Raw genomic sequence first — 13,344 nt, forward strand, 5'->3', positions numbered from 1 at the left:
TTTATATGGTTGTAGAAAGACTATAACTTTGGGTGTTACTATGCTTTTTTGGTGTTTTTTTGCCGTTGGATTCCATGTTCTTGTGTAACAGAAAGTCTATGTAGTGTTAGTAATATTAAAATGTGATCTGATATGGACATTTGATTTGGCAAGGTATTGTAAGGTCAGGCACATACTGATGCTGTGCATTCGATTGCTTTTGCGACCTCTATAACTTGTGTTATCTTGTTTGACTAGCTCTAGATATATGACTTTTGGAACAAAAGGAATTTGTCTTAGACTTCAAATACATTAATGCTTTCATGGGAATGACATTATATTACTATTGTCTAGGTTTAGAAAAAGGCGATGATTCGTTAGCCTTTTCATTCTATTTCAGGATTTCTTTCAGATGATTTTGTTCATCTTTCATATTTATTGATTCTCTTATTCTTCATCTCCGCCTATAAACCTAATGATCCGCGTCCCGCACTTGGTTTCTGAGGTTGTGAGGGCGGAGCATAGTTTCGTAGGAAAGTCACGGTTACTCCAACTAGATGAGATAAACATATTTGATTGTTGAAATTTGAATTCCTAATTGATGGTTAGTCTAATTAGCTAATCCCCGCACAACACATTCTTGGGAAGGCCATAACCCTAGCGGAAATTAGTGCCATGACTGGTCCAAAATACTCAAGCTTATGATGATACTACGCGGAACAACTAGGATGTCAAAGACCCTAATTACACTTGTTTCCTAAACAGAAAATTAAATGGACTCAATTAAATATGATTCCACATTCGTGTGCTTTATATATTTTTTTTTTTTGTACCTCAGTGTGTGGCTATGGAAAGGAAAAGGGGCTCAATCCCTTCTGATAGGGCTAGCAAAAGAGGGAAAGAAAAAATTGATGACATAGAAAGTCGAGAACTTGACCCTTCTTTTGCTGATCTTCCATTGCCAATCACCACCGACATTCTTCTTCGACATCCGATCAAGCTTGTTCTCATTTGTAAACATGTTTGTAGAACTTGGAACACATTGATTTCAGACCCACATTTTGCCAAATTGCACGTTGACCGGTCACGATTGGTTTCCTGATTCGTGCACCTGATCGAGAACTAGTCTCGAGAACCATGTACCTTCTTTAGGATGAGCTTCCAGAACTTGACAGTAAATGCAGCAATATTTTGAAGCTTGAACCTACATTCAAGCTTCCCCTTCGTGATGGTGAACTGGATTGGTGGGATGATGGATTTCATGTGGTGAATTCTTGCAATGGTTTGTATATAGAATTTTGAATGTTGAAATCAATGTGGTAGGAACACCAACATGGAAGAATGTTAGATTTGATGGTAACTTTTCTTCAATAAAAAGTCTCGAATATCCCACTTTTGTGAATGAGGCACTTCATTGGATATATTTTGCGGATAAGAAATATTGAATTTTGTGTTTCAACTTTGAAACTGAAAAGTTGCAATTAATAGGTTTGCCATCTCCAACTTTCTTTCGACATGGATTCATGCATAATAGTATTAGCATGGGAGCATTCAGGGACTCTCTTTATGTATGCAATGCATCTTTACCTAGTTCAGTGGATGTGTGTGTGGATCATGAAGAATGATGACACTGGAGTTTTGTGGACTAAGGCTTTTGTATAGGGATATTAGTTTATATTGGCCATTAAAATACTTTGATAATGGATACTGTATATTGGAGTATTGTTCAAAGAAAGGGTTTATCTACTATGACACTAATAATCGACCGCAGGGATTGTTCCAATCTCGGCAAAACAATTGTATCGTAATTAGGAATGTAAATGCAGGGGGATTTGCTAAGCAAAGTTGGTTTATAAAACAATTAAAATTAAAAGTGATGATTGCAAACGATTAAAGAGATGATTAGAATTTTCGATTCACTTCATCTTCATGATTTGGTAAATGCGGTCCTAAGCTACCTTTTCACTCTTATTGTCACGATGAATTAACTAAATAGTTCAGACCAGTGTTAATGACTAAGAACCCTTTTCCATAAAAATAATTTCCTAATGTCTTAGGTCAATTCAAATTCATAGAAAGATTTATGCTCGTTAATTCTCCTTATCATAGTACAATAATCCGATATCTCTAAAACGACTATTGACCAAACAATTATTTCAAATTCGGGTTTCAAAAGTTATGGTTAGTAATCATTCGATTCCTAAATTCAATTCATAAATTCGTCAATTCATAAAATGCATTAAGCACAGAAATAACTGAATAACAATAATATTAAAAAGGTCCCAAGGATCCTCAACAATTTACATGATTCAAATCAATTCAAGGAAGATCATCTACTAGTTCTAATCAATAGAGATTTAGCTACTCATAATAAAATTAATAAGCAACATGGAGTAAATAAGAGAAGAAATTAAACCAAAAATTATGTTGCTTGCCACTGCCGTCGCGTTCTGTTCCTTCTCTTCTTTCTCCCAAAGTCTGCGTCAATTAGGTTACAAAAGAAAGTTGCTTTTTATATGCCCCTGGGAACAAATCGCAACCCTTAAAGGAATGAAGGAATCATCTCCCTATAACATGTTGAAAAGCAAGTACCCATCGTGCACTAAGAATAGATCGCGTCCCTATAATGCATAATCTGTCTTTTCTTATGATGACGTGTCAGCGTAGGAGCAAATCATGTGGTTGATGTCATGTACACGCGCAGCAGCTAATTGCGCCCCTATTTGATCATTATAGCAACGCGAGAAAAACAGAGAAGTAGGGCGAGAATCGGCTCACATACTTGGAATTTTTCTAAGTGTTTTTCCTCTTTTGATCTTTTAGTCTTCAAACTCTTGATATGTCATTTTTCTTCCAATCTTCTTTTCTTTGACCATGCATTCTACCTAAAACTTATTAAACTACAATGAAATTGCAATTAAAATTAACAAATGACTGATTATCATCACATCCATGATTGAAATAAATTTGGCGTTCCACCAAATGAACCAATTTGATTAATTTTCGTATGTTTATGACTAACTTCATTTGGCTCATAGCATCCATGATTGACAACAATCATAATTGTTATACATATGACGTTCTTCCAAACCCGTGCATCGCACGGGTCGGTTACTAGTTATATTGAAAGTTGAGTATATCAATCATTCTAGAACAAATTTTTATTTTATTTTTGTCATCTATTTTAGAAAGGAGGAAGGATGTAGGGACGAATCTACCTTTCTTCAAATGGAGGCAGCTGACCGCAAATATTTGTACTACTACTATGTGTACGCAATCAGAGTTGAAAAAAGGAAACTTTTTGTGAGACGCGTTTTAGTTAATATTGTATGGAAAAAGAGTGATCCATTTCATTTCAGCTTCCTGATAAAAATTACAATCTCAACACAAATTCATTCTCATTCTTGCTGTGAAATCAATTCTTAACAATTTCCGACAACATGATGAATACTCTAATCCAAATTTGGAGATGGGTTATGCAGCCAAAGGTGTGGAGATTTGTATGTTCTGTTTCAGCTGTTATTGGACTGCTCTGTTATGGTCTCAGCTCTTCCTTCAACTATCTCTTTGGACATTGGAATGTCTTGAAGATTGTTCTATATAGCCTTTTCAGCTTCATCATCGGCTTCTTGAATTTATTTGCAAACAAATGGCAACACTCAACAAGTCATTGGATTAAAGCTCACGCAGCTTTTTTGGTATTAACAATCACTACACTCTACTCATTCTTCTTCGATAAATTAATGAAGGGAAAACCAGATGCATATAGTCTACTTTCATGTGCTGCTTTTGCTATCATGTCACTGAGTTTGTCGCGGGAAACTCAGTCCGGATTCAAAATCGATCTTATGTATTTTTTCCTTGGAAGTCTAATTCTGCAACTGATGAAGATTAAATTGATATTATTCATTCCAGGAGCAGGTTTCGGTTACTTAATTGTTATTCTTCGTTCTTATTTCTCTTCTATAAATGATGCAATTCAAGCTGAGTCACATTCACATTCACTACAATTGGCCAGTATTACTGATAATGACGATCCCACTAGTCTTCAAGATGAAAATCTGAATGTTATTGTCGATCCACATTCAACACAACTGACCAGTACTGATATTGGAAGTAGTATGCTGGAACAACTCAGTGATTATGTGAAAGCACTTCAGCAAGAAAATTCAACTCTCATCGAAATGCTTATGGAGAACTTGAAGGATTACCTAAGTGATGATTCTGCATTTAGTGGATTTAATGTGTCCGAGGACACGGACTTCATGATCATGGCGCTGCCAACTGAAACAATCGACAACATTCACAAAACAGCCAAGTTGATGGTTAGTGCCGGTTTTAAGAGGGAATTCTCGGACGTGTACAGCAGTTCCCGAAGGGATTGTTTGGTCGAAAGCCTCTCAAGATTAGGGTTCAAGAAACTCACCATTGAAGACCGTCGGATGTTGTCATGGAAAGAAATCGAAAACAAGATTGTAAGATGGATCAAAGCTTCCAACGTGGCTTTGAAGATATTGTTACCCACTGAAAGGAAACTCTGCGATCGGGCTTTCTTTGGGTTCTCCTCCACTGCTGATTTGTCATTTATGGGTGTTTGTTGTGAATCCGCACTTCAGCTGCTGAATTTCGCGGATGTTATTGCCATTGGAAGCGGATCACCAGAGCAGTTGCATAGAGTCCTCAAGGTGTTCGAAACAATGCGTGACCTAATAATTCCAGAGTTTGAGTCTTTGTTCCGTGATCAATACAGTGCATCCCTGCAAAAGGAAGCAATCACAGTTTGGAAGAGATTGGGGGAAGGGATCAGAGGCATTTTCACGGAGTTTACGAATCTGATTCAGCAAATTTCAGCTGAGGAAGTAAATCTCGATGCGGAAATTCACCCGATCACCATTCACGTGATGAATTATCTCTGTGCTGCTAGTCAGTCACGGAAGACCCTGGAGCAAGTGTTCGAAGGAGATTATGGGGATCTATTGAAGGAATATCCTAAAATTGAGGATAGAGTGCAATCCTCTTCCAATGTCTCAGGGCAGATGGGTTTGATTATGGAGCTATTAGAGAGCAAGTTGATAGCCGAATCCAAACTCCATAGCAGGCTGACTGATTTGTCTCTACGATTCTTGATCAGAAACGTTGACTACATTGTTCAAAAGGCTAAAGAGTGTGAATTAGGAACCATTTTAGGAGATGATTGGTTCAAAAATCAGGCTACCCAATTTAACCAAGAGATAAAACAAAAAGAAGAGGAACTGCTGTCAAAAAAGCTAAAACAAAAACAAGACGAACTGCTGTTGAAAAAGCAAAAACAAAAAGAAGAAGTACTGCTGTCAACCGGTGTTAAGCTACCACAAATGGCCCAAGTGTTTAGAAGAAGAGGTTGACAATACCATGTTCGAACATTAATCCTTGCAATTATGTAATGCAATGTCAGTGTCAACTGAACAATGAATGTTGTTTTTAATAGAAAATTGGTTTTGCTATTCAAAAAGGCGGTATAGTTTGTTGTCCGCCTTTCATTCACATGTAATTTTCTTATACTTATTGCGAAAATGTTAAATAGTGCACCCGGTGCGCTAGTTAATTTTTATTTAAACTAAGATATTATTAACACATGATAGAATTTATGATTTATAATTATTCATAGAATATTACAGTATAATTTATGTTTTTTTTACAAGTAGTCTAGTGACTAAAATTTTACTTTTTAAAGTGTGATTAAGTGGAGGGTTCGAACCTCGATTGCTGCAATAACATGCAATGTCACTGTCAAATAAGTTATATTCACGGGCACATAATTTATGATTTATAATTATTTTTAGAATAGCTTAGGATTTATTTCTTATTTAAAAGTATTTGTTCATAAATATTGCAATTATCACTTTAATATCTAATATGTAGTGGGTCACACAATATTCAATTACTTTTTTGAGGGGGAGAATAGAGAGCAATAGATATATGTCAAAGAGAAACCCTAAAAAAATAAAAAGTAGAGTGCCGATCTTCCTTGTTCTCTAGCTCACCACTGCATCACATCCTTTCATCCTAACAGAACCATCGCTCAAGTCCTTCCACACTCATAGCTCCACCGCTCGAATTTGCCCTACCCAGTTCAGGTCATTTTCTAGTTGTTCAAGCTCGCCACTGGCTGGTTCCGATCGGTGCTTTCCGGTTTTCCGGTGATGGGTGGTTGTTTGTGATGTAACAAAGTTTTTCACAAGAAAGCGGGTTTTGAATTGTGACCTTTTAAAATTTTAATCTGCAAATCAAGTTAGATAAATAACAAACTACAATAGCAAGCCTTTAGATTGTTACGAGAACATTCTCCTCAAAACACAAATGTAAATAAGTGATTTGTGTGTAAAGTGTTTGTAAAAATAAAAGATTAAGGGAAGAGAGAATCACACAAGAATCTTATCTTGATTCACCCCTTAATAGTATGACCTACTCTAGTCCCCACTTGCGTGAGATTGTCCACTATAATCTAGACCAAGATTACAATCTTCCGTTTGATCTAAAATCGAGATCATAAAATATCCAGTTGTCACAAGCTGGTCTACCTTAACAAGGTACTCTCAAACAATTCTAACAAATTGACTTAAGTAGATCTAAAGATTTAGCAAGAGTTCTTTGGATCTAAGCTTAAAACAATCCTAAACTGGTTGTGAAGCTTACAAATGAAATACACTCAAAATACTCAAAAGAATATAGATCCTAGATTTCTAGAGAGCTTGGAGTATGAGTGAAAAAGAAGAGCTTGATTGCTTAAGATTGAATAAGTATGATTTCCTTTGTGTGCTTCAAGTTCTTGCTCTTCAAATTGGTTGAACGTGTTATTTATAGATGGAGATGATCCTTTGTTGCTTGGACATCACACATATCTATTGTGAGTGTAGAAATAGTCGTTGTGAGAGAAACAAAACAGTCCATGTGAATATGTCCTTTAGATGCTTCAGGAGATCATTCTTTCAATGGTCTCTGATTGTGATGCACTACAAGATGGCAAAGATATTTTTTATGCCAACTGTAATGAGTTGTTTCTGACATATATCCGTTGCAAAGCCTTTGGCCATGTGTGGAAAAAATATTAGATCAGTTCGGATAAGATTGCCACATAAGTGTAAAAATCTGGGAGACCATTCTCCAGAATGTTGGAGACCATTCTCTCCACCGGTGTGGATAAAGCCAACGTGCTTAATGAGCTGTTGTAAGTTGTATACCAGCTGTAAACACCCAAGGGAAGCATAGAGTATCAACTATTCACTTGTCCTTTCAAGTGCGGGATGAGATAAACATATTTGATTGTTGAAATTTGAATTCCTAATTGATGGTTAGTCTAATTAGCTAATCCCCGCACAACACATTCTTGGGAAGGCCATAACCCTAGCGGAAATTAGTGCCATGACTGGTCCAAAATACTCAAGCTTATGATGATACTATGCGGAACAACTAGGATGTCAAAGACCCTAATTACACTTGTTTCCTAAACAGAAAATTAAATGGACTCAATTAAATATGATTCCACATTCGTGTGCTTTATATTTTTTTTTTTGTACCTCAGTGTGTGGCTATGGAAAGGAAAAGGGGGAAAGAAAAAATTGATGACATAGAAAGTCGAGAACTTGACCCTTCTTTTGCTGATCTTCCATTGCCAATCACCGCCGACATTCTTCTTCGACATCCGATCAAGTTTGTTCTCATTTGTAAACATGTTTGTAGAACTTGGAACACATTGATTTCAGACCCACATTTTGCCAAATTGCACGTTGACCGGTCACGATTGGTTTCCTGATTCGTGCACCTGATCGAGAACTAGTCTCGAGAACCATGTACCTTCTTGAGGATGAGCTTCCAGAACTTGACAGTAAATGCAGCAATATTTTGAAGCTTGAACCTACATTCAAGCTTCCCCTTCGTGATGGCGAACTGGATTGGTGGGATGATGAATTTGATGTGGTGAATTCTTGCAATGGTTTGTATATAGAATTTTGAATGTTGAAATCAATGTGGTAGGAACACCAACATGGAAGAATGTTAGATTTGATGGTAACTTTTCTTCAATAAAAAGTCTCGAATATCCCACTTTTGTGAATGAGGCACTTCATTGGATATATTTTGCGGATAAGAAATATTGAATTTTGTGTTTCAACTTTGAAACTGAAAAGTTGCAATTAATAGGTTTGCCATCTCCAACTTTCTTTCGACATGGATTCATGCATAATAGTATTAGCATGGGAGCATTCAGGGACTCTCTTTATGTATGCAATGCATCTTTACCTAGTTCAGTGGATGTGTGTGTGGATCATGAAGAATGATGACACTGGAGTTTTGTGGACTAAGGCTTTTGTATAGCGATATTAGTTTATATTGGCCATTAAAATACTTTGATAATGGATACTGTATATTGGAGTATTGTTCAAAGAAAGGGTTTATCTACTATGACACTAATAATCGACCAAACAACTTTCTAGTTTGTGGAACTCAAGATGTTTTTTTAAATTTTTCTTTTTGTTGATTGTTGAATATATGTTTCCTTAACAATCATAAGAATTTTGATATCATTTGTCACTTAACAATTATATGTAGTGATGTTGCTTATATGTTGTAATTTTATCATGAGTTTCCTAATTTTGTTCTTATTTTGTATAGGTGTGCAATGTTCAAATTTCCTGAAGAATGAAGTTCTCTACTTAGCTTAAGCTTTTTAACTTGGCAAGTTTATATAATCTTTATTATCTTGAATATGATGAAAAGCATACCTCGTTAGAAGTAATTGTCATTTGCCAAGTTTATGCTATATCACAATTTTAGGTTTTTCTATGCTCTAGTTGTGACTTTTGGAAGGAAAAAAACTTGTATTAGGCTTGAGATTCATTAATGGTTTCATTGGAATGACATTATATTATTACTACTACTAAATTGTCTTTTATTATTGCTTAGCCTTTTCGCTCTAATTATTGATCTCCTTATACATGGTTTGCTGAGATGAATTTATGTTCATAAGGTGTAGAGAGAAGCACAATACATAGATGTAAAAGGTAGATTGCAAAACATTGGAAGAAGTTATGTAGTTTTAGTGATTTCATGCCGAATTGCAGATCAAAACCACACCATGATATTAAAGTGTTATTTCATGTTCTGATAAGGACTGCATCAATTGTTTTCAAATTGAGTGTATTGTTGGCTATCAAATGTGAACCAACCAATACAAACATTAAAATAAAAAATAAAAAAAAAAAAAAAGTTAAGCACTTTTGAACTTCTGATTTTGGTATATATGTTTGGGGTGTTTTTTTCTGATGCCATGTTACTTTTGAAGCACATTTGCAATTTTTTATTTTCAATTTTACTTTGTATATTGGTGGCTGGTTTGACATTTTATTATGAATTTTCTTTTTAATTTTGATAGAAAGATTATAGAAGTTGGCTAGAGAGAATGTAATTTCTATTCTTTTGAAAGTATTCAATTTATTTTTAAAATGCATTTTCAAAAACTTCTGTTATACAAGCAGAAACTTATACAAGTCCACAAGACAGAACCAACAATCTCCAAAAATCCAAACAGCTTATTCCAAGGTAGTTAGAATAAGAGAAATTCTTTGATAGACACAGATATAAATATGAGGTGTTAGGCACACTCACATAAACAAGCAAAAATCAAAGAGAAAAGAAATAAATGATGCTGATTGATGTGATTATATTACTTTTGATTTAAATTTTTGAGTGTGTGACCAAATAAAATATGATTTGGGCGTGTGCCTATCCAAGTCTTTCTCTTAGAATAATTCTAAAAAGAGACTTTTGTGTTCGTGTTGGTTACAAACCAAAAATATTATAGAACAAACTTTATATTATAAGAGATACAAATAATTGTAAAATATATTTTTTTTGCTTACAATGAGCTGAGCATCGAACCCAGGATTTATAGCATACTACCAAAATCACTCACCACTAGACCAAACCTAGTGACTTATCGTAAAATATTATATTGAAAGTTGAGTATATCAATCATTCTAGAACAAATTTTTATTTTATTTTTGTCATCTATTTTAGAAAGGAGGAAGGAAGTAGGGACGAATCTACCTTTCTGAAAAAAGGAAACTTTTTGTGAGACGCGTTTTAGTTAATATTGTATGGAAAAAGAGTGATCCATTTCATTTATAAAAATTACAATCTCAACACAAATTCATTCTCATTCTTGCTGTGAAATCAATTCTTACAAATTTCTGACAACATGATGAATACTCTAATCCAAATTTGGAGATGGGTTATGCAGCCAAAGGTGTGGAGATTTGTGGGTTCTGTTTCAGCTGTTATTGGACTGCTCTTTTATGGTCTCAGCTCTGATATTTTCTCTCCCCACCCCCACGTTTCTTTTATACCCCCCTTAAATCCCAGTTTGCCCTTCGAAAATGACCAAATTTTTGGTTAGCGAATTCGGGTTTTACGAATCGAAACAATAAAAACTTCGGTTTTTAAAAACCACTCGCTTCGTCCTTCGAGTTTTACGAATCAAAGTATGTTTATATAGAAAGCAACCTCTCACATTCTTCATCACTTTCAATACTTCATCCCCACACTACCAAAAGAGATCCCAAAATCCAATCCGTTTTTCACTCAAATCGCTGCTTAAAATCAAGTTTGGAACGTTTGCTAAGGGTTGGAACGCGATTTGAAGCACAATATTAAGGTAATCTTCCGTTTAATTTCTTTTATTTTCAACTGTCATATATGCTAGGTTGGTAGGTTTCTGACACAAAATCGTTCGATTTATAGAAATCGAAGGAATCCTTCGGTTAATACGAATCGAAATGACTGGAACTTTTGGTTTTGTGTTGGTTTAAACGTGTTTGCTTGCCAAGCCTAACCGAAGGATTCGTTCGGTTGATACTAACCGAAATTACTGGAACTTTAATTTTTGCACTGTCTTTACTTGCCTTGACTGTCTGTTTTGCTTGCATTGCATTGCATTGCCTTAGGTCTATCTGTTTTGCTTGCATTGCCTTGACTGTTATGGATTATAGAATGTGCTACCAATTTTATATGTATTAAGTATTATATGTGGCTAATTATGTGTTTATCCCTCTTATATTATGTAGTTATGGCGGGCAAACGAGAGCTTGTGCTAGGTATCTGTGCCCCGGGAATTGTTGAGGTTCCGCCTGATAAACCTCCATCTAGACCTGTTGCATATGAGATTGATACATCGGATCATTTTTACACTGAAATGGCAACCCCTGACCGAGATGAGTTGATTAGATGGGCTCGGGAGATTGCCTTAAAGCTAAAGTTTGCAATTGTAATTGGCAAATCCGACAACGGCAGCGATAAGAGGAAGCAATATTTCAGGTTGGATTGCGAGCGGGGAGGCCGGTACGTGTCAACAAATAAGAAGCTAAAATCTGATCAAACCGGCACGAGGAAATGCGGCTGTCCATTTCGACTCTGTGGTTATTGTCATGCCGATAAAACATGGCATTTGACCGTTGTAAACGGAAAACATAACCACGAGTTGGACAAGGCAGTTGAAGGTCATCTCATTGTCGGTCGTCTCAAACCGAAAGAAAGGCAATGTATGGAGGAAATGTCAAGGAATCTGGTTCCGCCTAAGAATATAATGTCCACATTGAAAGATAGGGATCCAAACAACAAGACAACGGCAAAGCAACTCTACAATTTAAGTCATCGATTAAAACTTAAAATGAGGGCATCAATGACTGAAATGCAACACCTCTCCAAAAGACTTGTCGAGACCGGGTATTTTTTCAAACATAGAACGGTTGTTGCAGACGGATCCGAACATGTTCAAGACATTTTCTTTGCACATCCTAAATCTATAAGTTTGTTCAATTCTTTTCCTATTGTGCTTTTGATGGATTCGACATACAAAACAAACAAATACAAAATGCCGTTATTTGAGATTGTCGGATTCACATCAACTGGGAGATCTTTCAATGTTGCATTTGCTTGGCTTACCAATGAAAGAGAAGACAACTTCACTTGGGCTCTAGAGCAGTGTGTCAGTCTCTTAAGGAATGAGGATGTTAGACCGAAGGTGATTGTCACCGATAGGGATTTGGCTCTGATGAATGCAGTTTCCGAGGTATTTCCAACATCGGCTGCAATGGTTTGTCGTTTCCATGTAAAAAAGAACGTGAGCTCTAAGATGAAGGAAATTGTGAAAATCAAGAATGGAGAGAATGAGAAGCAGACTGATGTGTGGGATCAAATCACCGATGCTTTTAATGATGTGTTGGAGTCGCCAACGGAAAAATAATATGCTGACAATGTTATGGTGTTTAGGGAGCTTTGTGCGAGATGGCCAAAGCTTTTGCGTTATGTTGAAGAGACTGTCCTAGACACTGATAAAGAAAGGGTTGTCAATGCTTGGGTAGACCAACATATGCACATGGGGAATCACACCACGAATAGAGCTGAATCATGTCATGGTGTGTTGAAAGGTTACTTGAAGGACGGTAACGGTGACTTGGTGAAAGGATGGGAAGCGATAAATAAGATGTTGATAAGTCAGTTCACCGAATGCCATCTTTCAACAAATGCCCATATAACCCCATAGTCAAGTACGCTAAAATTGACACGGGTAAGCGGCTCCAATCCCGATGCTTCAATTGGATCCCAAAACCACCTCTCACTACGAGGCGGTTTGACGATGTTTATAACCTTTTTACCGCTAGCTTGGCAACGCAGAGTCCTCTTTAAAACCTGAAAAATTCCAACAACACAAAACATTGAAAACTTAATTAACATAATCACAGTATTTAAAACAATTAATATATTTAATAAAACAATTAATACACTTAACGGTACCTCGTGATCATCTGGTTCTGCATCCCATATCGGAACCGCCCTATGATTTCCGTATTGTGTTAATAATGACATATCACTTGGTCCTCCTCCATAACCCTCATTTGCTGCATCTCGTCGTGGTTGCCGTGGTCGCTGTTGCGGTCTCCGTCGTGGTGGTTGTTGCGGTTCTTCAATTTGCGGTTCATCAGGTTGCGGTTCTTCAGGTTCGCCATACTCGGCATCCTGATTTATAAATTGATCCGCGTCAAAATCATCATCCTCAGCAGCATTTTGTGCTTGGCCTAAACGTGACCGTGTACGCGTACGCGAACCACCCGCCTCAGCATCATGTGCCCCTCGCGCCGGAATTGGTCCTTGTTGCTTACTACGACCTCGTTTGGCAGAGCGATTTCCAGCAAGCTCTCTACGAGCGGAAGCATTTGCATTGCTTGGCTTGCCATGTCTACCTCTCCCAACATTTTCTTCCATATTTATCCTAACATGGAAAAATATCTTCACACTCAATACAATCTTATAAACTATGATAAATTCAAACTA

The 13,344-nt window shown here is 36.5% G+C and overlaps 3 protein-coding genes across 3 annotated transcripts; 2 read left to right on the top strand and 1 right to left on the bottom strand.

Moving 5' to 3' along the window:
• The first annotated feature begins 2,211 nt into the window (after positions 1 to 2,211).
• On the top strand, positions 2,212 to 5,632 carry LOC123920873 (exocyst complex component EXO70A1-like). Its single transcript, XM_045973202.1, has one exon. It carries the CDS (start codon positions 3,420 to 3,422, stop codon positions 5,361 to 5,363), a length of 1,944 nt encoding a protein of 647 aa, XP_045829158.1. The 5' UTR covers positions 2,212 to 3,419; the 3' UTR covers positions 5,364 to 5,632.
• A 5,448-nt stretch (positions 5,633 to 11,080) lies between these two features.
• LOC123922527 (protein FAR1-RELATED SEQUENCE 5-like) lies at positions 11,081 to 12,256 on the top strand. The gene has a single exon (XM_045975238.1). The coding sequence runs from the start codon at positions 11,081 to 11,083 to the stop codon at positions 12,254 to 12,256; it is 1,176 nt and encodes a 391-aa protein (XP_045831194.1).
• Positions 12,257 to 12,507: 251 nt separating this feature from the next.
• On the bottom strand, positions 12,508 to 13,275 carry LOC123920876. Its single transcript, XM_045973205.1, has 2 exons — positions 12,808 to 13,275; positions 12,508 to 12,702 (listed from the first exon to the last, which is right to left on the bottom strand). The coding sequence occupies exons 1-2, from the start codon at positions 13,273 to 13,275 to the stop codon at positions 12,508 to 12,510; spliced, it is 663 nt and encodes a 220-aa protein (XP_045829161.1).
• Positions 13,276 to 13,344: the final 69 nt, after the last annotated feature.

Source organism: Trifolium pratense, linkage group LG4 (genome assembly GCF_020283565.1).
Source record: "Trifolium pratense cultivar HEN17-A07 linkage group LG4, ARS_RC_1.1, whole genome shotgun sequence".
Lineage (NCBI taxonomy): Eukaryota > Viridiplantae > Streptophyta > Magnoliopsida > Fabales > Fabaceae > Trifolium > Trifolium pratense.

What these genes read in the sequence shown, in the direction of transcription:
- LOC123922527 (XM_045975238.1), top strand. Translation starts at nt 11,081, where the DNA reads ATGGCGGGCAAACGAGAGCTTGTGCTAGGTATCTGTGCCCCGGGAATT.
- LOC123920876 (XM_045973205.1), bottom strand. Translation starts at nt 13,275, where the DNA reads ATGGAAGAAAATGTTGGGAGAGGTAGACATGGCAAGCCAAGCAATGCA. An exon ending in CAGAACCAGATGATCACGAG is followed by an intron (nt 12,703 to 12,807) that starts GTACCGTTAAGT and finishes GGAATTTTTCAG; the next exon opens with GTTTTAAAGAGGACTCTGCG.
- LOC123920873 (XM_045973202.1), top strand. Translation starts at nt 3,420, where the DNA reads ATGATGAATACTCTAATCCAAATTTGGAGATGGGTTATGCAGCCAAAG.